Raw genomic sequence first — 23,591 nt, forward strand, 5'->3', positions numbered from 1 at the left:
CTGGTGGACATTCCTGCAGTCAGCGTGCCAATTGCACGCTCCCTCAAAACTTGAGACATCTGTGGCATTGTGTTGCGCAACAAAACTGCACATTTTAGAGTGGCCTTTTATTGTCCCCCAGCACAAGGTGCACCCTTGTAATGATCATGCTGTTTAATCAGCTTCTTGATATGCCACACCTGTCAGGTGGATGGATTATCTTGGCAAATGAGAAATGCTCACTAACAGGGATGTAAACAAATTTGGGCACACAATTTCAGAGAAATAAGCTTTTTGTGCTTATGGAACATTTCGGGGTTCTTTTAATTCAGCTCATAAAAAATGGTACCAACACTTTAATGTTTTGTTTATATTTCTGTTTAAGAGACCATCATATTTCTCCCCCCAAATAATAACCTAAAACGTTCTACTTCCATATTAGTTCCTCCCTTCCACCACAACAGCAAGTCTTCAAAAAAGAAAGCAACAACAAATTTGCAGAACCATGATTTATTTTCTCTCGTTTCTAAACGGACTGCATATTATGACGGACCACAACAAACAATGAACGTGTTTGCAGCAGGGAAAACGACAGGGCATCTGACAATATGCACTGCATAACGCCAAAATAATATTTGCGTTTCTATCTGACTTTCAACAGGAGACCTGTGAGTTTCCTACGATACTATGTACTGTTTGATCATTACATCATCATTCAACTAAAATCAAACTTAATATACACTTTTTAACTGAAAGTCAAATAGGCTGATTTTTTAAAATTTGATTCCTTTTAGTAGCAGCTACAATTTGACAGCAGCAGGTGGGAATGGAAGTTGGAACTAACATAAGTCGTGTGTGTAACCAACCTTTATTTTGAGAAGCCAACCTTTATTTTGAAAAACGATCCAGGAAGTAGCCGTAATTTTTTTTGTTTCCGGAACGAAAACATTGCTGTGTGTAGCATACCGTCTATGGTGTGACCTGTGATTTCTCAAGAGGTTGACTGAACACTGCAATTTACTATAACATAAGTAAGTGTTTAGCATTGACATAGCGCCAAGGACATGTGCGATACCGCCGCCTTTCATGCTCAGCTAGCCTCCATCATTGAGGTTTTGGCGAATGCAGCAGTTGCCGAAATCTGCAAACTTGTAGATGACGGCCATGTTGCCTTACGTTTGGAAATTTCCAATAGCCAGAAAGAAATCGATAACCTGCGGAAGAAGCTGCTTTTGACAAAATACCAGAGTTCTCAACGGAGCGCAGAGAGATTCGGAGCCCTACGACGCACAGTTCACAGGCGCGACACCGATCTGGTTTCCCATGCAAGAGAGCGCTTCGTTGGAAAGTCATCAGGCAGACTTGGCTATTGTAGGTTTTTTACATTATTTCAACATAATGATTAGTGTAGAATATATATCGTTTATGAGGGTTTCTCTTTTCTGGTGCAGTGGAGAATCGTTTTGCCGACAGTGAAGGGGGCAACTTTATGCAGGATGTCACCAACTGGAGAGACGCAGGACGCACAGCGACAGACCAGGATGGGGGCATGCAGGTCAGTTGTCATAGACATGGTCAAATTGATTATTTGTTTTCTCATATTTCAAATGGAGGTGGGATATTTTTTAAATAAAATGTTTTTCATAAATACAAAACACAGATGGCAGATATGCAAGAGGAAACTCTTGTCAAAATGGAGAACCTTGACACCAGTAGAACAGAAGGTATTTTTATACAACTAATCAAATTCTTGCAATTTACACTTTTGTTCAGTAAAGCCTTCAATGTTTGTTGCCGTATTTGATTAACTTCTTAGTCATAACTAATAAATAAGGCAAAGAAGAATCAGTCTCCACTACAGGAAGCTGATGTTGTGCTTTACTTTGCCCCATTTCAGAGATTGTCCAACCGGTCAGTGAGACCAGTGAGAAGATTGTTGTGGCAGAACCAGGTGCTTCGTCATCTACTGAAACCACAGACCTTCTGGACCAGCAGGGCAACAGACACAGAGCTCCAGACACCACACTCAATATAGAACCTGAAAATCAGACGTTCCAGCATCCAGCGTCACCATACAACAGAGCAACACAGGACCATCAGGGTGCTGAGTGTGTGACCTGGGAAACCGACCATCAACCCATAGCATACAGCCTGTCCCAATGGACAGAGAACCAAGAGACTGACAACCGAACTGTGAATGCTCCTCACAATGCAGGGCCAGACTCCAAGAGGCTGTCTGAACATCCAGAGAGGAGTGGGGCGCCTGGTAACTCTGGGGTCTGCATGTCTGCTTTGGGCTCTCTGGACTGGCTGCCTGATGTGGTGCTGGTGGACTCGGTTCCTATTAAAGTGGAGGCAGATATGAGTTCAGAATGGACGGGTCAAGAGGTGACATCTGGAGAGGTCTATTCAGAGCGCAGGCAGCTTGTGGACAACAGAGGAAGAGGGGGAATGGAGTCTGGACAGACAAAGTGTCCCACTGACACTCAAAACACAGAGCAAGGGACAACTGTAGGATCAAGGTCCAAGTTGCCAGATTTCAACGGACTGTCCACCCCAAACAGCTTTTCATCCCCAAGGGTTACTCTCCAACAGGTTCCCCAAAGAGGGAAGCAAGCACCCTTTCCGAATGTCAACAGAGGCTCCACTTCTTCATCAAAAGGCGTAGAAAAGCAGCCGCAACAGCTAACGTCTCACTCGCCCAAGAGGCAGCTCCGGTGCACTCTTTGCGGAAAGCCCTTCCCCCAGCCGGCGCAACTGCGGAGTCACATGCGGGTCCATACGGGGGAGAAACCATACGGCTGCAGCCACTGCACCAAGCGCTTCTCCCACAGCCACCAGCTGAAGATGCATGAGAGGGTGCACACTGGAGAGAAACCGTTTCACTGTGTCTACTGCAGGAAGTGCTTCACCCAGTCCAGTCATATGAAGAGGCACCTCCTCGTCCACACTGGCGGCAGGCCACTGGACGTTGGGCTGCCCTAAGTGTTCCAGGGTGATGATTCCCCTAGGTACAGATCCTCTTCCCCAATCCTAACCTAACTCCGCCCGGTGTAATTATAGGCAGGGCCAGGAGTTTTTCCTCACCAAGTGACCAGAACAGGGAAAAACTCCTTGCCTTAGTTTTAAGGGGAATGGCTCCACATTACTGGGGTTTTCATATGAATACTGGGTCCATGTGTTTTTAACAGTTTGGATTGTTTCCATGTTGAATGCTACCCTCTGTGTGTAGTGGTTGTGTATTAGTTTATCTGGCTTGATGCTTGGCCCAGAGTGGATTGATAATGTTTAAGTTATTACAGGTGAAGATTTTAAACAGCCTCATGAATTTGTATTGGTGCAGTGGTGAACCAAAGAACAGTAATTAAGAATTCAGGAAGCTCTGGACAGGTGCCTGGTGAGCAAGGCCTGTTGGTGGTCGAGAGATCGTTGCTCGGCTCATCTCGTACCTGGACACAGAGAAGAGGAGGATGAAGGTGCAGGGAAGAGGATGATGAAGGTTCAGGGAAGAGGAGGAAGAAGGCGCATGGAAGAGCGCAACGATGACTGTCACTTTCTGGACATTGACATGGCAGAAGAGCAAAGCCACAGGTTCCCAGGGCGCCACCGCACTCCTGGCCGTTGAAACAGACCTGGCGACCCATTAGTTGCAAGGCGAGAGTGCTGACCTGGAATGGTAGGATGTCAATGGTTGGCTTTATAGAGGATTTATTATGGTTGGGTTTATAGAGGGCTTTATTGAACTATCTTGATACCATTTTACACTTTCCATAATATTCAGCCTAGGAATACCGTTGTCTGTTCAAAGTTACAATGAGTTTATGAGTCCCAGAATTAAAATTAATAGAATTAGAACCCATACAATTAAATCAGATAATGGTTTATTCCTTTCCATTCTGACTATGTTTTTAGTAGGCTAAACAGGTTAGGATGTGCACCAGCACTCTAGAACCAAGCTACTCACTCACCTCTTCTTTATTCCCAGAATCCCCACAGGTACCATGGTCTGGGAAAACCTCATCTCCTGGAGGTAAATACAGTATCTGTAGATTTATCTCACATAGAACAGGCAGAACATCACCTTCCTGCTTTCATAATATCAGATTTGAAACTGCTCACTCTTTGTTTTTGATTCTGCTTGCATGATGCTACTGAAGAGAATGTTTCGATTAACATTCATATAATAGACTATACATGTCTTCTAGACTTGGACATGTAGCCTACCTAGTGACTTTCCTATACTTTTATATATAACACCACTGCTTAGGGGGCCAACCTGATTGTTTAGGACCAGCACCTGATCCACAGTATATACAGATACAATATGGAAACCATTTAATTAACTTTGTCTTTGTAGCTTCCTCTGGAGTAGCTGGTGTGGATCTTCCAGGACGTGCTGTGTGTGGCCAGGAAGAGAGGCTACTGGAACCTGTCTCTGGTCTGCAGAACCTTGTGCGCCATCCTTAGAAATGAAATCAACAGGAAGTACTCCATAGTGAAGGTTAGTCTCGACAACAACATACACTGCATTCGGAAAGTATTCAGACACCCTTGACTTTTTCCACATTTTGTTACTTTACAGCCTTATTCTAAAATGGATTAAATTGTTTGTTTTTCCCTCATCAATCTACACACAAGACCCCATAATGACAAAGCGAAAACAGATTTTTAGAAATGTTTGCAAATTTTTCTAAAGTAATAAACGGAAATATCATATTTGCATAAGTATTCAGACTCTTTACTCAGTACTTTGTTGAAGCACCTTTGTCAGCGATTACAGCCTCGAGTCTTACATTTACATTTAAGTCATTTAGCAGACCCTCTTATCCAGAGCGACTTACAAATTAGTGCATTCAACTTAGGATAGCCAGTGGGACAACCACATCTTGATCCCAGTAAGTACACTTCTTCAAACAAGCAGCTGTGAGAAAAGTCAGTGCAATCAGGGACAACTACATATCGATCACAATAAGTACATTTCTTTAAACAAATCAGTGCTAGCAGGTGAAATAAGTCAGGTGTTAGTTTAGACAAAAGACAATGGTAGTAAAGGGGGGATAGAAGGATTACTATTCCAGGGATTCCTTAAAGAGGTAGAGTTTCAACTGTCTCCGGAAGGTGGTCAGTGACTCCACTGTCCTGGCGTCGTAGGGGAGCTTGTTCCACCATTGGGGTGCCAGAGCAGCGAATAGCTTTGACTGGGCTGAGTGGGAACTGTGCTTCCGCAGAGGTAGGGGGGCTAGCAGCCCAGAGATGGATGAACGTAGTGCCCTCGTTTGGGTGTAGGGTCTGATCAGAGCCTGAAGGTAAGGAGGTGCCATTCCCCTCACAGCTCCGTAGGCAAGCACCATGGTTTTGTAGTAGATGCGAGCTTCAACTGGAAGCCAGTGGAGTGTGCGGAGGAGCGGGGTGACGTGAGAGAACTTGGGAAGGTTGAACACCAGACGGGCTGCAGCGTTCTGGATAAGTTGCAGGGGTTTAATGGCACAGGCAAGGAGCCCAGCCAACAGCGAGTTGCAGTAATCCAGACGGGAGATGACAAGTGCCTGGATTAGGACCTGTGCCGCTTTCTGTGTAAGGTAGGGTCGTACTCTGCGAATGTAGAGCATGAACCTGCAGGATCAAGTCACCGCTTTGATGTTAGCAGAGAACGACAGGGTGTTGTTCAGGGTCACGCCAAGGTTCTTTGCACTCTGGGAGGAGAACACAATGGAGTTGTCAACCGTGATGGCGAGATCATGGAGCGGGCAGTCCTTCCCCGGGAGGAAGAGCAGCTCCGTCTTGCCGAGGTTCAGCTTGAGGTGGTGATCCGACATCCACACTGATATGTCTGCCAGACATGCAGAGATGTGATTCGCCACCTGTTTATCAGATGGGGGAAAGGAGAAAATGAATTGTGTGTCGTCTGCGTAGCAATGATAGGAGAGACCATGTGAGGATATGACAGAGCCAAGTAACTTGGTGTATAGAGAGAATAGGAGAGGGCCTAGAACTGAGCCCTGGGGGACACCAGTGGTGAGAGCATGTGGTGCGGAGACAGATTCTCGCCACGCCACCTGGTAGGAGCGACCGGTCAGGTAGGACGCAATCCAAGAGTGAGCAGCGCCAGAGATGCCCAACTTGGAGAGGGTGGAGAGGAGGATCTGATGGTTCACAGTATCAAAGGCAGCAGATAGGTCTAGAAGGATAAGAGCAGAGGAGAGAGAGTTAGCTTTGGCAGTGCGGAGAGCCTCCGTGACATAGAGAAGAGCAGTCTCAGTTGAATGACCAGTCTTGAAACCTGACTGGTTAGGATCAAGAAGGTCATTCTGAGAGAGATAGCAGGAGAGTTGGCTAGAGACGGCACGCTCAAGAGTTTTGGAGAGAAAATAAAGAAGGGATACTGGTCTGTAGTTGTTGACATCGGAGTGTAGGTTTTTTGAGGAGGGGTGCAACTCTCGCCCTCTTGAAGACGGAAGGGACATAGCCAGCGGTCAAGGATGAGTTGATGAGCGAGGTGAGGTAAGGGAGAAGGTCTCCGGAAATGGTCTGGAGAAGAGAGGAGGGGATAGGGTCAAGTGGGCAGGTTGTTGGGCGGCCGGCCGTCACAAGTCACAAGATTTCATCTGGAGAGAGAGGGGAGAAAGAAGTCAAAGCATAGGGTAGGGCAGTGTGCACAGGACCAGCGGTGTCCTTTGACTTAATAAATGAGGATCGGATGTCGTCAACCTTCTTTTCAAAATGGTTGATGAAGTCATCCACAGAGAGGGAGGAGGGAAGATTCAGCAGGGAGGAGAAGGTGGCAAAGAGCTTCCTAGGGTTAGAGGCAGAGGCTTGACATTTAGAGTGGTAGAAAGTGGCTTTAGCAGCAGAAACAGAGGAAGAAAAGGTAGAGAGGAGGGAGTGAAAAGATGACAGGTCCGCAGGGAGTCTAGTTTTCCTCCATTTCCGCTCGGCTGCCTGGAGCCCTGTTCTGTGAGCTCGCAATGAGTCGTCAAGCCACGGAGCAGGAGGGGAGGACCGAGCCGGCCGGGAGGATAGGGGACATAGAGAGTCAAAAGATGCAGAAAGGGAGGAGAGGAGGGTCGAGGAGGCAGAATCAGGAGACCGGAGGGAGAAGGATTTAGCAGAGGGAAGAGATGATAGGATGGAAGAGGAGAGAGTAGCGGGAGAGAGAGAGCGAAGGTTGCGATGGCGCATTACCATCTGAGTAGGGGCAGAGTGAGTAGTGTTGGAGGAGAGCGAGAGAGAAAAGGATACAAAGTAGTGGTCGGAGACTTGGAGGGGAGTTGCAGTGAGATTAGTACAAGAACAGCATCTAGTAAAGATGAGGTCAAGCGTATTGCCTGCCTTGTGAGTAGCGGGGGACGGTGAGAGGGTGAGGTCAAAAGAGGAAAGGAGTGGAAAGAAGGAGGCAGAGAGAAATGAGTCGAAGGCAGACGTCGGCAGGTTAAAGTCACCCAGAACTGTGAGGGGTGAGCCATCCTCAGGAAAGGAACTTATCAAGGCGTCAAGCTCATTGATGAACTCTCCAAGGGAACCTGGAGGGCGATAAATGACAAGGATGTTAAGCTTGAATGGGCTAGTGACTGTGACAGCATGGAATTCAAATGAGGAGATAGACAGATGGGTCAGGGGGAAAAGAGAGAATGTCCACTTGGGAGAGATGAGGATTCCTGTGCCACCGCCGCGCTGACCAGATGCTCTCGGGGTATGCGAGAACACATGATCAGACTAGGAAAGAGCAGTAGGAGTAGCAGTGTTTTCTGTGGTAATCCATGTTTCCGTCAGCGCCAAGAAGTCGAGAGACTGGAGGGTAGCATAGGGTGAGATGAACTCTGCCTTGTTGGCTGCAGAACGGCAGTTCCAGAGGCTGCCGGAGACCTGGAACTCTACGTGGGTCGTGCGCGCAGGGACCACCAGATCAGAGTGGTAGCAGCCACGTGGTGTGACGTGTTTGTATGGCCTGTGCAGAGAGGAGAGAACAGGGATAGACAGACACATAGTTGACAGGCTACAGAAAAGGCTACAATAATGCAAAAGAGATCGGAATGAAATTAACTAAACATCTGGGGAAGCGAGAGAGCGGGGCCTCCCTCGACTAACTAACAACTTGGCAGAACTGTCTGTTTCAGGGACAGTCTTCGTTTTGGGGACAGCTGCCGCTGAACAAAGAGGTTGTGCTAATAACACTAAGCTAATTGCCTAGCACAAGTGTAGCCACTCCCCCTCCTATTGAGTTGTAATCTGCAGAGAACAAAATAAGTGGCTGGACCTGCGTCCAGTGTGAATGGGTAGCAATCGCTTCTTAAGCAGACTGGGTAGCTTACTAACTATGACAGACAGGCAGAACCAACACAGTTTACAAGTTAAAACAATTCTACTTACAGAATCAAGCAGGAGCCTTCCAAGACTATTAGTTCTTGGGTATGACGCTACAAACTTGGCACTCCTTTATTTGAGGAGTTTCTCCAATTCTTCTCTGCATATCCTCTCAAGCTCTGTCAGGTTGGATGGGGAGCGTCGCTGCACATCTATTTTCAGTTCTCTCCAGAGATGTTCGATCAGGTTGAAGTCCGGGCTCTGGCTGGGCCACTCAAGGACATTCAGAGACTTTTCCCGAAGCCACTCTTGCGTTGTCTTGGCTGTGTGCTTAGGGTCATTGTCCTGTTGGTAGGTGAACCTTCGCCCCAGTCTGAGGTCCTGAGCGCTCTGGAGCAGGTTTTCATCAAGGATCTTTCTGTACTTTGCACTGTTTATCTTTCCCCCGATCCTGACTAGTCTCCTAGTCCCTGCCGCTGAAAACATCCCCACAGCATGATGCTGCCACCACCATAGGGATGGTATTGGCCAGGTGATGAGCAGTGCCTGGTTTCCTCCAGACGTGATGCTTAGCATTCAGGCCAAAGAGTTCAATCTTGGTTTCATCAGACCAGAGAATCTTGTTTCTCATGGTCAGAGTCCTTTAGGTGCCTTTTTGCAAACTCCAACTGGGCTATCATGTGCCTTTTACTGAGGAGTGGCTTCCGTCTGGCCACTCTACCATAAAGGCCTGATTGGTGGAGTGCTGCAGAGATGGTTGTCCTTCTGGAAGGTTCTCCCATTTCCACAGAGGAACTCTGGAGCTCTGTCAGAGTGACCATTGGGTTTTTTGTCACCTCCCTGACCAAGGCCCTTCTCCCCCGATTTCTCAGTTTGGCCGGGCTGCCAGCTCTAGGAAGAGTCTTGGTGGTTTCAAATTTCTTTGATTTAAGAATGATGGAGGCCACTGTGTTCTTGGGGACCTTCAATGCTGCAAATTTTTTGGTACCCTTCCCCAGATCTGTGCCTCGACACAATCCTATCTCTGAGCTTTACAGACAATTCCTTCGACCTCATGGCTTGGTTTTTGCTTTGTCATTATGGGGTACTGTGTGAAGATAGATGAGGAAAACAGATGAGGAAAAATCAATTTTAGAATAAGGCTGTAACCTAACAAAATGTGGAAAAAGTTAAGTGGTCTGAATACTTTCGAATGCACTGTACGTCAAAGCTTATGGGACACAGGCAATTTTTTTGGAGAGTAACTCATTGATTCAATGTCATGTAGTGCTCTGAGGAGAATTTCAAAATTTGTACCATACTTTTCCCAAAAAATCTTTCCAGATAATGCAATGTCTCAAATGTCATTCCATGATTTGGTTGTGACAATGATGTTTGTAACAATGTATGTCAACACTGCGCGCAAACACTTAAAAAAAATGTCTGACCCATAGGCTTTAGATTCTTTACTTGTGCATTCGTATTCCATTCTGGTTTGTCTGACAGTCTTTTGTCCTGTTCTGTGTTTCTTTTCCAGAGATCCGATTCTGAGCTAGTCTGGGACTCACACCAAATTCTTCCGCTGCTCTGTCGTTCGCCACATACTTTAGTCTGAGACTGCCATCATTGAAGTCGTTTGTGGTGGTGAGGGATACGAGGGGTATTGTACAAAATAGTCATCAGCGACTGGATCATCTTTAACCAATCAGATTATCCAAGCCAATGACGAATTTTCAAACCGCAGCTTTAATCACGTGTGTTTTGGCTCTGGCCCAACCCACCGTTTTCTAGACCAATCAGACGGCCCCGAATGTGTTCGCATTCGGTGAAGGGTCAGAGAGGTACTCTGATCCAGACTCATTGTCGAGAAGAAACGTCTGTGGGCGTGGCTTAGGGTTTGGCCGGAGCAAGGAGTCTGGGTAGCCAGGCAAATCATGAGCCCCAGTAGTATCTGAAAGGAGGAGAAGCCAGTACATTGTGGTTACTGTGAATGATGACATAAACCATTATATACTTGCTGCATGATTGCTGCACTGCATACATCCGCAACATTGACCACTTTTCCAGCACTTTAGACAAAAACGTATAGGGCATGACATCTTGGTCTACGTCATTGGTATTCAAATCTGGAAGCAGAACATAATTATCTACTAACAGTCAAAAGTTACAGCTGTTTGAGTTTAGAGTGACGAAAAGCAGCTAGCTACCATCAGCTAACAGCTCCCTCATGTCTAGTTGTTGTGCAGCCTAAACGGGGCTGTTGCTATGGATACCAATGCATTTCAATGACAATAAAAGGGGCCATAGACTAGAACGGTAATAATAAAGAAAAAAATCTAGACCTAAAGTATCTCCTCTTTCACCATTTAAGATGTCAACTCCAAACCAACGTTGAGATGTTCAGACACCCTACTTAGATTGCTTGTCAAAATATTTTGATACTACATATACTTTTTGAACTATAACCAATAAAAATGTGCATAAATTAACATTAGTTTGAATGAGAACCATAGAAATACAGAGGTAGCTATTCAAAATGGTCTTGCACCTTGGCAAATTAAGCTACAAGACCAACTTTAAAACATTCAGGCTATCCTAACTTCAAATTCTTTAATCTTAATCCATAATCTTCTTTAAAACTGTTATCGACTAACTATAAGCATTTGCATAAAATAACTCTGCAACAGCAACTCTTGAACCGTTCAAGCTAGAGACACCAAACCAACTTTCACATGTTCAGGCCATCCTATCTTCAAATCTTTAAAACATTGATCAACTATAACTATATGAATGTGCATACATGAGCATACCAATCAAAGTTACAGCTCTATGTCGGAGTTTAGAGGGACAAAAAGTAGCTGGCTAACGCAAGCTAACAGCTCTCTCGTGTCTCGTCATTGAGCAGCCCAAATGTAGCCATTGCTATGGGTACTCACACACGCAGAGGAGCGCATGGGGCAGCGCAGGAAGCAAGTGACGGACCGAGATCAGCTATTGATACTAACGGAGGAAGTTACTGTGTTTCTAATTTCGGGTTGAGCAATCGGGCGCGGGTAGGTTAGGGCCTGAACATCACCGTCATGGGTAGGGCTCGGCCTAAAATGTCATGCCTTTCTGCTTTACTTTTCATTCAAACCTCTGACCACTTACCCAACAGGTGAGACAGAAACTTAGTGGATGACATCTTCCTCTACTTCGCTGTTATTCAAGCTGAAATGGTGATCACGGTTAGCCTAAATCGTTTATTTATTAGATAGAACTACAGCTAGCTATCAGTTGGTCTACATACGAACCGATTATACATAGTTCAACTACCACAAAAATACTTTTAAAGAGCTGTCATCACTGAAACCTCCAGCATGGATGATTGAGTTGCTTTGCTTTCCTAAGAGTGTTGATCCACATGATCCTGCCTTTTGTTCCCATCTTCTGACAGATCTCTTTGTCCATAATCTTTCTTCTTTTAGTTTTCACCCTCAACTGTAGTTTAGACATGTTTGTGATCTAACTGCCCCACAATGCTAAGCAATAAGGTTGATATAGTAGTCTCAAAGTAATCAGACCAATTGTTTTACTAAATGTAACTTTGACTACAGTGCATTCGGAAGGTATTAAGACCCCTTCCCTTTTTCCACATTTGTTACGCTACAGCCTTATTCTAAAACGGATTGCATTAATTTTTTCCCTTGTCAATCTACACACAAAAAATACCCTATAATGACTAAGCGAAAACAGGTTTTGAAAATATTATGCAAATGTATTCAAAATAAAAACCATACTTTATTTACATAAGTATTCAGACCCTTTGCTATGAGACTAGAAATTGCGCTCAGGTACATCCTGTTTCCATTGAGCATCCTTAATGTTTCTACAACTTGGAGTCCACCTGTTGTAAATTCAATTGATTGGACATGATTTGGAAAGGCACACACCTGTCTATATAAGGTCCCACAGTTGACAGTGCATGTCAGAGCAAAAACCAAGCCATGAGGTCGAAGGAATTGTCCGTAGAGCCCTGAGACAGGATTGTGTCGAGGCACAGATCTAGGGAAGGGTACCAAAAAATGTCTGCAGCATTGAAGGTCCCCAAGAACACAGTGGCCTCCATCATTCTTAATTGGAAATAGTTTAGAACCACCAAGACTCTTTCTAGAGCTGGCCACCCGGCCAAACTGAGCAATCGGGGGAGAAGGGCCTTGGTCAGGGAGGTGATCAAGAACCCAATGGTCATTCTGACAGGCACCTAAAGGACTCAGACTATGAGAAACAAGATTCTCTGGTCAGATGAAACCAAGATTGAACACTCTGGCCTGAGTGCCAAGCGTCACATCTGGAGGAAACCTGGCACCATCCCTACGGTGAAGCATGTTGGTGGCAGCATCATGCTGTGGGGATGTTTTTCAGAGGCAGGGACTGGGAGACTAGTCACGATCGAGGGAAAGGTGAATGGAGCAAAGTACAGAGATCCTTGATGAAAACCTGCTCCAGAGCGCTCAGGACCTCAGACTGGGGCGAAGGTTCACCTTCCAACAGGACAACGACCCTAAGCACACAGCCAAGACAACGCAGGAGTGGCTTCCGGACAAGTCTCTGAATGTCCTTGAATGGCCCAGCCAGAGCCCGGACTTGAACCTGCTCGATTATCTCTGGAGAGACCTGAAAATAGCTGTGCAGCGACACTCCCCATCCAACCTGACAGAGCTTGAGAGGATCTGCAGAGAAGAATGGGAGAAACTCCCCAAATACAGATGTGCCAAGCTTGTAGCGTCATACCCAAGAAGACTCGAGGCTGTAATCACTGCCAATGGTGCTTCAACAAAGTGCTGAGTGAAGGGTCTGAATACTTATGTCAATGTAATATTTAATTTTGTATATTTTTATCAAAAGTTTATAAAAACCAGTTTTTGCTTAGTCATTATGGGGTATTGTGTGTAGATTGAGGATTTATTTTTAATCCATTTTAGAATAAGCCTGTAACGTAAAAAAATGTGGAAAAAGTCAAGGGGTCTGAAAACTTTCCTAATTCACTACTTTACTATTTAAATGCTTTGCTTGAAATAGTAATGTAAAACTTTTTAAACTTCTACTTTAAGGATCTAAAGCAAGCCCCATAACTTTACTTAATGTAAAGTTACCATCTAGTTAGCAATGTTTGTTTTTATACAGTTTTCTAATTTATTGTAAAAAATATATATATATCCTGAATGTTGTTTAGCTATTACTCAGGACTATCAGTAATCCCATTGGCTATTTATCATTTCTATATTCAGATTTGTAAAAATCTTTCTACTGTTACATTGTTCAGAGTCAGAGTGCATTCTCAGTGTGGTGCAGTTAGTTTTGAGACTACTAACCCTTAGCCTACTCTTTGATTTACTTTAACTGAAGAAATGTATTTATTCCTCTTAAGTTCAGGTTGTATGCTGATACTCTATTTTTGTACTTGAACTAAATAGTAAAATCATTTTTGGAGGACAAAGTGTGCTTTTTATTTTTGTATTCACTTAACTGAAAGTCAGAAGACAGAGGTTATTTTTTTAACCATTTGATTCCTTTTAATAGCGGCAGCAATATGATACAGCAGCAGGTGGCAGTGTTGGAACCAAGGTAAATTGTGCGTGTGTAACCAACCTTTATTTTGAAAAGCCAACTTTTTATTTTGAAGAACGATCCAGGAAGTAGTGGAACAAAACAGACAAAAAAAAAAGAGATACGTGTGTGAAGGATACATTCTATGGTGTGAACTGTGTAGTCTCAAGACGTTGACTGAACACTGCAATGCAAATTACTATAACATAAGTGTTTAACATAGACATAGTGCCAAGGACATGACCGATACCGTTGCCTTTCATGCTCAGCTAGCCTCCATTGTCGAGGTTTTGGCGAATGCAGCCGTTGCCGAAATCTGCAAACTTGTAGATGACGGCCATGCTGCCTTACGTTTGGAAATTTCCCATAGCCAGAAAGAAATCGAGAACTTGCGGAGGAAGCTGCTTTTGACCAAATTTCAGAATTCTAGACGGAGCGCAGAGAGATTCGGAGCCCTGCGACGCACAGTTCACAGGCGCGTGGACACCGATCATGTTGCCCGGGAAAGAGAGAGCTTCGTTGGGAAATCAACAGAAATCAAATATTGTAGGTTTTTTACCTTATTTAAACACGTTCAAAATAATTGTTAATGTAGAATATATAACGTTTATGAGGGTTTCTTCTTTTCTGGTGCAGTGAAGAATCGTTTTGACGACATTGAAGGGGGCAACTTTATGCAGGATGTCACCAACCGGAGAGACTCAGGACGCACAGCGACAGACCAGGATGGGGGCATGCAGGTCAGTTGTCATGGACATGGTCAAATTTATTATTTGGGTTCTCATATTTCAAATGGTGTTGGGGAAATGTTTCTAATAAAATGTTTCTGATGAATACAAAACACAGATGTCAGATATGCAAGAGGAAACTCTTGTCAAAATGGAGAACCTTGACACCAGTAGAACAGAAGGTATTTTTATGCAACTAATCAAATCTATGCAATTTACACTTATGTTGAGTGAAGCCGTCAATGTTTATTGCAGTATTTGATTAACTTCTTAGTTATAACCCATCATTAATAAATAAGGCAAAGAAGAATCAGTCTCCACTACAGGAAGCTGATGTTGTGCTTTACTTTGCTCCATTTCAGAGATTGTCCAACCGGTCAGTGAAAAGATTGTTGTGGCAGAACCAGGTGCTTCGTCATCTACTGAAACCACATACCTTCTGGACCAGTTGGGCAACAGACACGGCGCTCCAGACACCGCACTCAATATAGAACCTGAAAACCAGACATTCCGGCATCCAGCGTCACCATACAACAGTGAAAGACAGGACCATCTGGGTGCTGAGTGTGTGACCTGGGAAACTGACCATCAACCCATGGCATACAGACTGTCTCAATGGACAGAGAACCAAGAGACTGACAACCGAACTGTGAATGCTCCTCACAATGCAGGGCCAGACTCCAAGAGGCTGTCTGAACATCCAGAGAGGAGTGGGGCGCCTGGTAACTCTGGGGTCTGCATGTCTGCTTTGGGCTCTATGGACTGGCTGCCTGATGTGGTGCTGGTGGATGCGGTTCCTATTAAAGTGGAGGCAGATATGAGTTCAGAATGGAGCATAACGGGTCAAGAGGCGACATCTGGAGAGGTCTGTTCAGAGGGCAGGCAGCTTGTGGACAACAGAGGAAGAGGGGGAATGGAGTCTGGACAGACAAAGTATCCCACTGACACTCAAAACACAGAGCAAGGGATAACTGTAGGATCAAGGTCCAAGTTGCCAGATTTCAATCGACTGTCCACCCGAAACAGCTTTTCATCCCCAAGGGTTACTCTCCACCAGGTTCCCCAAAGAGGGAAGCAAGCCCCCTTCCCGAATTTCAACAGAGGCTCCACTTCTTCATCAAAAGCCATAGAAAAGCAGCCACAACAGCTAACGTCTCGCTCTGCCAAGAGACATCTCCGGTGCAGCCTCTGCGGGAAGACCTTCCCCCAGGCGTACCTAAGCAGGCACATGCGGGTCCATACGGGGGAGAAACCGTACGGCTGCAGCCACTGCACCAAGCGCTTCTCCCACAGCCACCAGCTGAAGAGGCATGAGAGGGTGCACACTGGAGAGAAACCGTTTCAATGTGTCTACTGCGGGAAGTGCTTCACCCAGTCCTGCCACATGAAGAAGCACCTCCTCGTCCACACTGGCGGCAGGCCACAGGATGTTGGGCTGCCGTAAGTGTTCCAGGGTGAAGTTTCAACTAGGCACAGATCTAGGATCAGCTTCCTCACCCACAATCCTAACCTTAACCATTAGTATGATTTTTTTTTTTAACTGATCCAAGATCAGCATCTAGGGGCAACTTCACATTACTCCTCCAGTGTAATTATAGGTAGTACCAGGAGTTTTTCCTCACCACGTGACCAGACCAGGGAAAAACTCTTGGCCCTAGGGTAATCTCAACACTACTGGGGTTTTCATATGAATACTGGTTCTGTGTGTTTTTCAGTTTGGATGGTTTCCACATTGAACACTTCCCTCTATGTGTAGTGCTTGTGTTTACAGTTCAACTGGCTTGATGCTTGGTCCAGAGTGGATTGATAATGTATGTTATTACAGGTGAAGATTTTAAACATATTTTAGTCAGTTAGCAGACGCTCTTATCAAGAGCGACTTACAAGATCAATTAGGGTTAAGTGCTTTGCTCAAGGGCACGTCGACAGATTTTTCAGCGTGGTTGGCTCTGGGATTCCAACCTGCGACCTTTCGGTTAATGGCTCAACGCTCATAACCGCTAGGCTACATCCTTATGAATTTGTATCGGTGCAGTGGTTAACCGAAGTAAAATAATTAAGACTTCATTTCCATTAACCTGTCAACAAGATGGATTCCCTATCAGACTGATAGGCTGTAAAGATGGAAAGGGAATTCATATCGGTGAAAGAACAGTAATTAAGAATTCAGGAAGCTCTGGACAGGTGCCTGGGTGAGCAAGACCTGTTGGTGGTTGAGAGATCGTTGTTCGACTCTGTTCGTACCTGGACGCAGAGAAGAGGAGGAGGAAGGCTCAGGGTTCCCGGAGGCCAGCGCACTCCTGGCCGTGGAAACGGACCTGGCGACCCAGCAGTTGCAAGGAGAGAGAGCGCTGACTGGAATGGTAGGCTGTCAATGTTTGTGTTTATACAGGGTTTAATATGGTTGGATTTGTAGAGAGTTCAATAAAGCCATCTTGATACCCCTTTACCTTTCCCATCATATTCTGCAAAGGAAAACCATTGTCTATTCACAGTTGCAATGAGTTTTTGAGTCCCAGAATTAGAATTCATAGAATTAGAACCCATTCCATCAGAATTCTCTGGTTTATTCCTTTCCATTCTGACTATGTTTTTAGTAGGCTAAACAGGTTAGGATGTGCACCAGCACTCTAGAACCAAGCTACTCACTCACCTCTTCTTTATTCCCAGAATCCCCACAGGTACCATGATCTGGGGAAACCTCATCTCCTGGAGGTGAATACAGTACCTGTAGATTTATCTCCCCTAGAACAGGCAGAACATCACCTTCCTGATATCAGCATTTGAAACCGCTCACTCTGTTTTTGATTCTCCGTTCATGATGCTACTGAAAATAACATTTAGATTACCATTTATATAATAAATATACTTATAAGGATGATTCCTCACAAAACTAGAACAAAAAAATGATGATTTGGGGGATTTCCACGAAATGTAATCCATAGAAGGGTCCTTTGGAGGAACGATTGTTGACATATATTTGACATTTGTATCTTATAGCATAATTGAGAAGTAATTATTTGAAGTTAGAATATTTGTGACATTTTGGCCTTACCCAGGCCTCCTTTTAAGACTCCATGTTTCATTTGTAGGTGCTACAAAGCAACATTTGGTGTCATATACAACTGTACCACTTGCTCTGTGATATGAGTAGTATATTGATTGCAATAACACATTTCTTGCATTCATTTATGAATATTTACAAATATAAACATGAATATTGAAAGTATACCTCTGTGGCTCTTTAAATTTTATTTCCCAACATAATTCAAAGTTCTGCTAGCTTTAAAGTTATGTCCCCTTTTATACAGATACATTGGCATAGTAGACAGACAATGTAACCAATCACAGCCCTCCTTTTACGTGTCATTGCACATCCTGCAAATCAGAGGGTGACCATTTTGAATCCATTTTCACATTCACTCTGTTGGTAATGCTTAGAAATGTGTTTATAACTCTAAAAGTTGCAGAGATCGCACTCTGTATCTTTGATATGCCCATAGTGTATTATGTTCAACAATATACTGAAATATTTGCCTAATCAATAATGGTATATTTTCAATATTCATGTTGATATTTTTCTATATTCATAAATGTATGTAAGAAATGTGTTATTGACATCAAAATACTTATCATATGACAGTGCACACAGTATAGCTTCATATGACACCATCTATTGGCTTGTTGCACCTACAGATAAAATATTATGGAGTCTTAAATGAGGCCTGTGTAAGTCCAAAATGTCAAATATTCCAACTATAATTAGTTTTCTCGATAATGCTTAAAGATACAAATGTCAAATATATATCAACAATCCTTCCTCTAAAGGACCCTTCTATGGATAACATTTAGTGAAAATCCCCCAAATCATAATTTTTTGTCCTAGTTTTGTGAGGAATCACCCATAAATGTCTTATAGAGTTTGACATGTAGCCTACTTAGTGACTTTCCTGTCCTCTGTTCAACGACAAACACTTAGTCGATATAGGCAATTAAAACACTGAAAGCATTGAATTGATTCAGTTGCTTGCAGCTTCCTCTGGAATCACTGGTATGGATCTTCCGGGATGTGCTGTGTGTGGAGGGGAAGAGAGGCAACTGGAACCTGTCTCTGGTCTGCAGAACCTTCAATACCATCCTGACAAATGAAATCATCAGGAAGTACTCCACAGGGAAGGTTAGTATCGATAATGACAAATCAAAAAAAGCCTATGGTATACTGGCAAAAAAATATATTAATTGATCCAATGTCATGCAGTGCTCTGAGAGAATTTCATGTATCATATGTGTCCCCAAAAATCTTTCCAGATAAAGCAAAGTCTTGAATCTCGTTCTGTGATTGGTTGTTACATTCTTACAAACATAACTGTATGTCAACACTGCGCGCAAACACCTCAAAAGTGTCTGTGTCCAATAGACTTAAGATTCTTTACTTGTGCATTCGTATTCCATGTATTCCATTCTGGTTTGTGTCTGACAATCTTTTGACCTGTTCTGTGTTTCTTTTCCAGAGATCCAATCCTGAGCCCCAGTAGTATCTGACAGGAGGAGAAGCCAGTACGTTGTGGTTACAGGTTACTGTTAAGGATGACATAACCCATTATATGCTTGCTGCACTGCATACACCTCTATTACCAATGTTTTTTTTTTATTAACAATTTTCTAATTTATTTTTAAAACAAAAATATATGTGTTAAGTTGTTTAGCTATTACTCAGGACTATCAGAAATCCCATTGGCTATTTAGCCATTATATATTCAGATTTTTGTTGTTGTTTAGAATTAGAGTGCATTCTCAGTGCTTGCTTCAGTTAACCCTTAGCCTACTCTTTGATTTACTTTTAACTGAAGGAATTTATTTATTTTGGGTTGTGTGCAGATTGTGTTTGTGTACTTCAACTAAATAGTAAAATAATAATTTTTGCACAAGGTGTGTGTTTGATTTAATTCACTACTTCATTGAAAGTCAAAAGGCTGATTTTAAATGTTTTAATTCCTTTTAGTAGCAGCTACAATATGAAACAGCAACAGGTGGCAATGTTGGAAGTTGGAACTAACATAAGTCGTGTGTAATAAACCTTTATTTTGAAAAGCCAACCTTTATTTTGAAAAACGATCCAGGAAGTAGCCGACATTATTTTGTTTATGGTACAAAAAGAGACGTGTGAAGAAGCGTACCGTCTGTGTTGTAAACTGTGAAGTCTGAAGACGTTGACTGAACACTGCAATGCAAATTACTATAACATAAGCGTTTAACAAGGATATGTCCAATACAGTAGCCTTTCATGCTCAGCTAGCCTCCATCATTGAGGTTTTGGCGAATGCAGCCGTTGCCGAAATCTGCAAACTTGTAGATGACGGTCATGCTGCCTTACGGTTGGAAATTTCCAATAGCCAGAAAGAAATTGATAACCTGCGGAGGAAGCTGCTTTTGACCAAATTCCAGAATTCTCGACGGAGCGCAGAGAAATTCGGAGCCCTGCGACGCACAGTTCACAGACGCGTGGACAACGATAATTTTGCCCGGGCAAGAGAGAGCTTCGTAGGAAAGTCCGACAGACTTGGATATTGTAGGTGTTTTACCTTATTTCAAAACGTTCAAAATAATGGGTCTTGTGAAATATATAACGTTTATGAGCGTTATTCTTTTCTGGTGCAGTGCAGAAATGTTTCGCCGACAGTGAAGGGGGCAACTTTACGCAGGATGTCGCCAACTGGAGAGACTCAGGATGCACAGCGACAGACCAGGATGGGGGCATGCAGGTCAGTTGTCATAGACCTGGTAAAATGTATTATTTGTTTTCTCATATTTCAGATGGTGTTGGGGAAATGTTTCTAATTAAATGTTAATGATTAATACAAAACACAGATGGCAGATATGCAAGACGCACCTCTTATCAAAATGGAGAACCTTGACACCAGCAGAACAGAAGGTATTTTTGTTGAATTTATCTAATCTATGCAAGTTACACTTTATGTTGCTTGTGTAAAGCCTTCAATGTTTATTGCAGTATTTCATTAACTTCTTAGTCATTACCCATAACTAATAAGGCAAAGAAGAATCAGTCTCCACTATAGGACGCTGATGTTGTGCTTTACCTTGCCCCATTTCAGAGATTGTTCATCCGGTCAGTGAGAAGATAATTGTGGCAGAACCAGGTGCTTCATCATCATCTGAAACCACAGACCTTCTGGACCAGCAGGGCAACAGACACAGAGCTCCAGACACCACACTCAATATAGAACCTGAAAACCAGACATTACAGCATCCAGCGTCACCATACAACAGAGCAAGACAGGACCATCAGGTTGCTGAGTGTGTCACCTGGAAAACTGACCATCAACCCATAGCATACAGCCTGTCCCAATGGACAGAGAACCAAGAGACTGACAACCGAACTGTGAATGCTCCTCACAATGCAGGGCCAGACTCCAAGAGGCTGTCTGAACATCCAGAGAGGAGAGGGGCACCTGGTAACTCTGGGGTCTGCATGTCTACTTTGGGCTCTCTGGACTGGCTGCCTGATGTGATGCTGGTGGACTCGGTTCCTATTAAAGTGGAGGCAGATATGAGTTCAGAATGGAGCATAACGGGCCAAGAGGTGACATCTGAAGAGGTCTGTTCAGAGCGCAGGCAGCTTGTGGACAACAGAGGAAGAGGGGGAATGGAGTCTGGACAGACAAAGTATCCCACTGACACTCAAAACACAGAGCAAGGGACAACTGTAGGATCAAGGTCCAAGTTGCCAGATTTCAAAGGACTGTCCTCCCCAAACAACTTTTCATCCCCAAGGGTTACTCTCCACCAGGTTCCCCAAAGAGGGAAGCAAGCCCCCTTCCCAAATTTCAACAGAGGCTCCACTTCTTCATCGAAAGCCATAGAAAAGCAGCCGCAACAGCTAACATCTTGTTCGGCCAAGAGGCAGCTCCGGTGCAGCCTCTGCGGAAAGCCCTTCCACCAGCCGGCGCACCTGCGGAGTCACATGCGGGTCCATACGGGGGAGAAACCATACGGCTGCAGCCACTGCACCAAGCGCTTCTCCCACAGCCACCAGCTGAAGATGCATGAGAGGGTGCACACCGGAGAGAAACCGTTTCAATGTGTCTACTGTGGGAAGTCCTTCACCCAGTCCGGCAACATGAAGAAGCACCTCCTCGTCCACACTGGCAGCAGGCCACAGGATGTTGGGCTGCCCTGAGTATTCCAGGGTGAAGTTTCCCCTAGGTACAGATCTAGGATCAGCTTCCTCTCCCCCAATCCTAACCTTAACCATTAGTAGAAATACATTCTTAACTGACCCAAGATCAGCATCTAGGGGCAACTTCAAAATACTCCACCCGGCGTAATGAAAGGCAGGGGCAGGAGTTTTCCCTCAGAACGTGACCAGACCATGGGAAAACTCCTGGCCCTAGTTGTAAGGGGAATGGCTCCACACTCGTTGGGTTTTCATATGAAAACTGAGTCAGTGTTTTTAACAGTTTGATTGGTTTCCACATTGAATGGTTCCGGTGTGTAGTGGTTGTGTTTTCAGTTTACTGGCTTGATGCTTGGTCCAGAGTGGATTGATAATGTATAAGTTATGACAGAGACCCGATCCTGAGCTAGCCTGACGACTAACACTAAATCATTCCGCTGCTCAGTCGTTCGCTACATACTTTAGTCTGAGACTGCCATCATTGAAGTCGTTTGTGGTGACGAGGGGCACGAGGGGTGTGGTACAAAATAAAGTAAACAGTAATTGGATCGTCTCTAACCAATTAAGAGTATCCACGGCAATGACACATTTTCAAACCGCAGCTTTAATCATGTGTTTTCTGACTCTGGCACAACCCAATCGGTTTCTGGACCAATCAGACAGCCCTGAATGTGTTCGCATTCGGTGAAGGGTCGGAGAGGTACTCAAATCTAGACGCATTGCTCTGAAGAAACTGACGTCCGTGGGCGTGGCGTAGGGTTTGGTTAGCCAGACAAATCCTGAACCCCAGTAGTATCTGACAGTAGGAGAAGCCAGTACGTTGTGGTTACAGGTTACTGTTAAGGATGACATAAATCATATTACAGTACCAGTCAAAAGTCTGGACACACCTACTCATTCAAGGGTTTTTCTTTATTTTTACTATTTTCTACATTGTAGAATAATAGTGAAGACATCAAAACTATGAAATAACACATATGGAATCATGTGGTAACCAAAAAAGTGTTCAACAAATCAAAATATATTTGAGATTCTTCAAAGTAGCCACCCTTTGCCTTGATGACAGCTTTGCACACTCTTGGCATTCTCTCAACCAGCTTCATGAGGTAGTCGCTTTGTCCTATGTGTTTCTTATTTCAGTTTTCACACGCAACAACTGTAGTTTGGACATTTCTGATCTGACGGCCCCACAATCCAAAGCAATAAGGTTGATGTAGTAGTCTATCAAAGTAATCAGACCAATTGTTTTACTACATTTTAATTTTACTATGTAAATGCTTTGCATTAAATAGTAAAGTATAACTTTTTCAGCTTCTTCCACTTTTAGGAGCTAAAGCAAGCCCCATAACTTTACTTTATGTAAAGTTACCATCTAGTTAGCAATGTTTTTGAATGTACAATGTCATTATAAAAACAAAAAGCTCCTAAATGTTATTTACACTGAACAAAAATATAAATGCAACAATTTCAAAGATTTTACTGATTTACAGTTCATACAGTGAGGGAAAAAAGTATTTGATCCCCTGCTGATTTTGTACATTTGCCCACTGACAAAGACATGATCAGTCTATAATTTTAATGGTAGGTTTATTTGAACAGTGAGAGACAGAATAACAACAAAAACATCCAGAAAAACACATGTCAAAAATGTTATAAATTGATTTGCATTTTAATGAGGGAAATAAGTATTTGACCCCTCTGCAAAACAGTACTTAGTACTTGGTGGCAAAACCCTTGTTGGCAATCACAGAGGTCAGACGTTTCTTGTAGTTGGCCACCAGGTTTGCACACATCTCAGGAGGGATTTTGTCCCACTCCTC

The 23,591-nt window shown here is 43.9% G+C and overlaps 3 protein-coding genes across 4 annotated transcripts; all 3 read left to right on the forward strand.

Annotated features, from left to right (window-relative positions):
* The first annotated feature begins 912 nt into the window (after positions 1-912).
* LOC311110444 (uncharacterized protein) lies at positions 913-13,794 on the forward strand. Of its 2 annotated transcripts, XM_084188991.1 has the most exons (7): positions 940-1,350; positions 1,431-1,534; positions 1,640-1,703; positions 1,877-3,669; positions 3,965-4,009; positions 4,337-4,480; positions 9,797-13,794. In XM_084188991.1, exons 1-4 carry the CDS (start codon positions 1,044-1,046, stop codon positions 2,962-2,964), a joined length of 1,563 nt encoding a protein of 520 aa, XP_084045117.1. In that variant the 5' UTR covers positions 940-1,043; the 3' UTR covers positions 2,965-3,669; positions 3,965-4,009; positions 4,337-4,480; positions 9,797-13,794. The 2 variants fall into 2 exon arrangements, with proteins under 2 accessions (XP_084045118.1, XP_084045117.1); XM_084188992.1 differs by lacking the exon at positions 3,965-4,009 and having other exon boundaries at positions 913-1,350; positions 1,877-3,655.
* Positions 13,795-13,952: 158 nt separating this feature from the next.
* Positions 13,953-17,017, forward strand: LOC311110445 (uncharacterized protein). The gene is made up of 4 exons (XM_084188993.1): positions 13,953-14,394; positions 14,485-14,588; positions 14,695-14,758; positions 14,939-17,017. The coding sequence occupies exons 1-4, from the start codon at positions 14,088-14,090 to the stop codon at positions 16,018-16,020; spliced, it is 1,557 nt and encodes a 518-aa protein (XP_084045119.1). The 5' UTR covers positions 13,953-14,087; the 3' UTR covers positions 16,021-17,017.
* Positions 17,018-19,705: 2,688 nt separating this feature from the next.
* On the forward strand, positions 19,706-23,072 carry LOC311110439 (uncharacterized protein). Its single transcript, XM_084188986.1, has 4 exons — positions 19,706-20,145; positions 20,235-20,338; positions 20,445-20,508; positions 20,690-23,072. Exons 1-4 carry the CDS (start codon positions 19,839-19,841, stop codon positions 21,772-21,774), a joined length of 1,560 nt encoding a protein of 519 aa, XP_084045112.1. The 5' UTR covers positions 19,706-19,838; the 3' UTR covers positions 21,775-23,072.
* The last annotated feature ends 519 nt before the right edge of the window (positions 23,073-23,591 follow it).

Source organism: Coregonus lavaretus (assembly GCF_964263955.1).
Source record: "Coregonus lavaretus genome assembly, contig: SUPER_35_unloc_6, whole genome shotgun sequence".
Lineage (NCBI taxonomy): Eukaryota > Metazoa > Chordata > Actinopteri > Salmoniformes > Salmonidae > Coregonus > Coregonus lavaretus.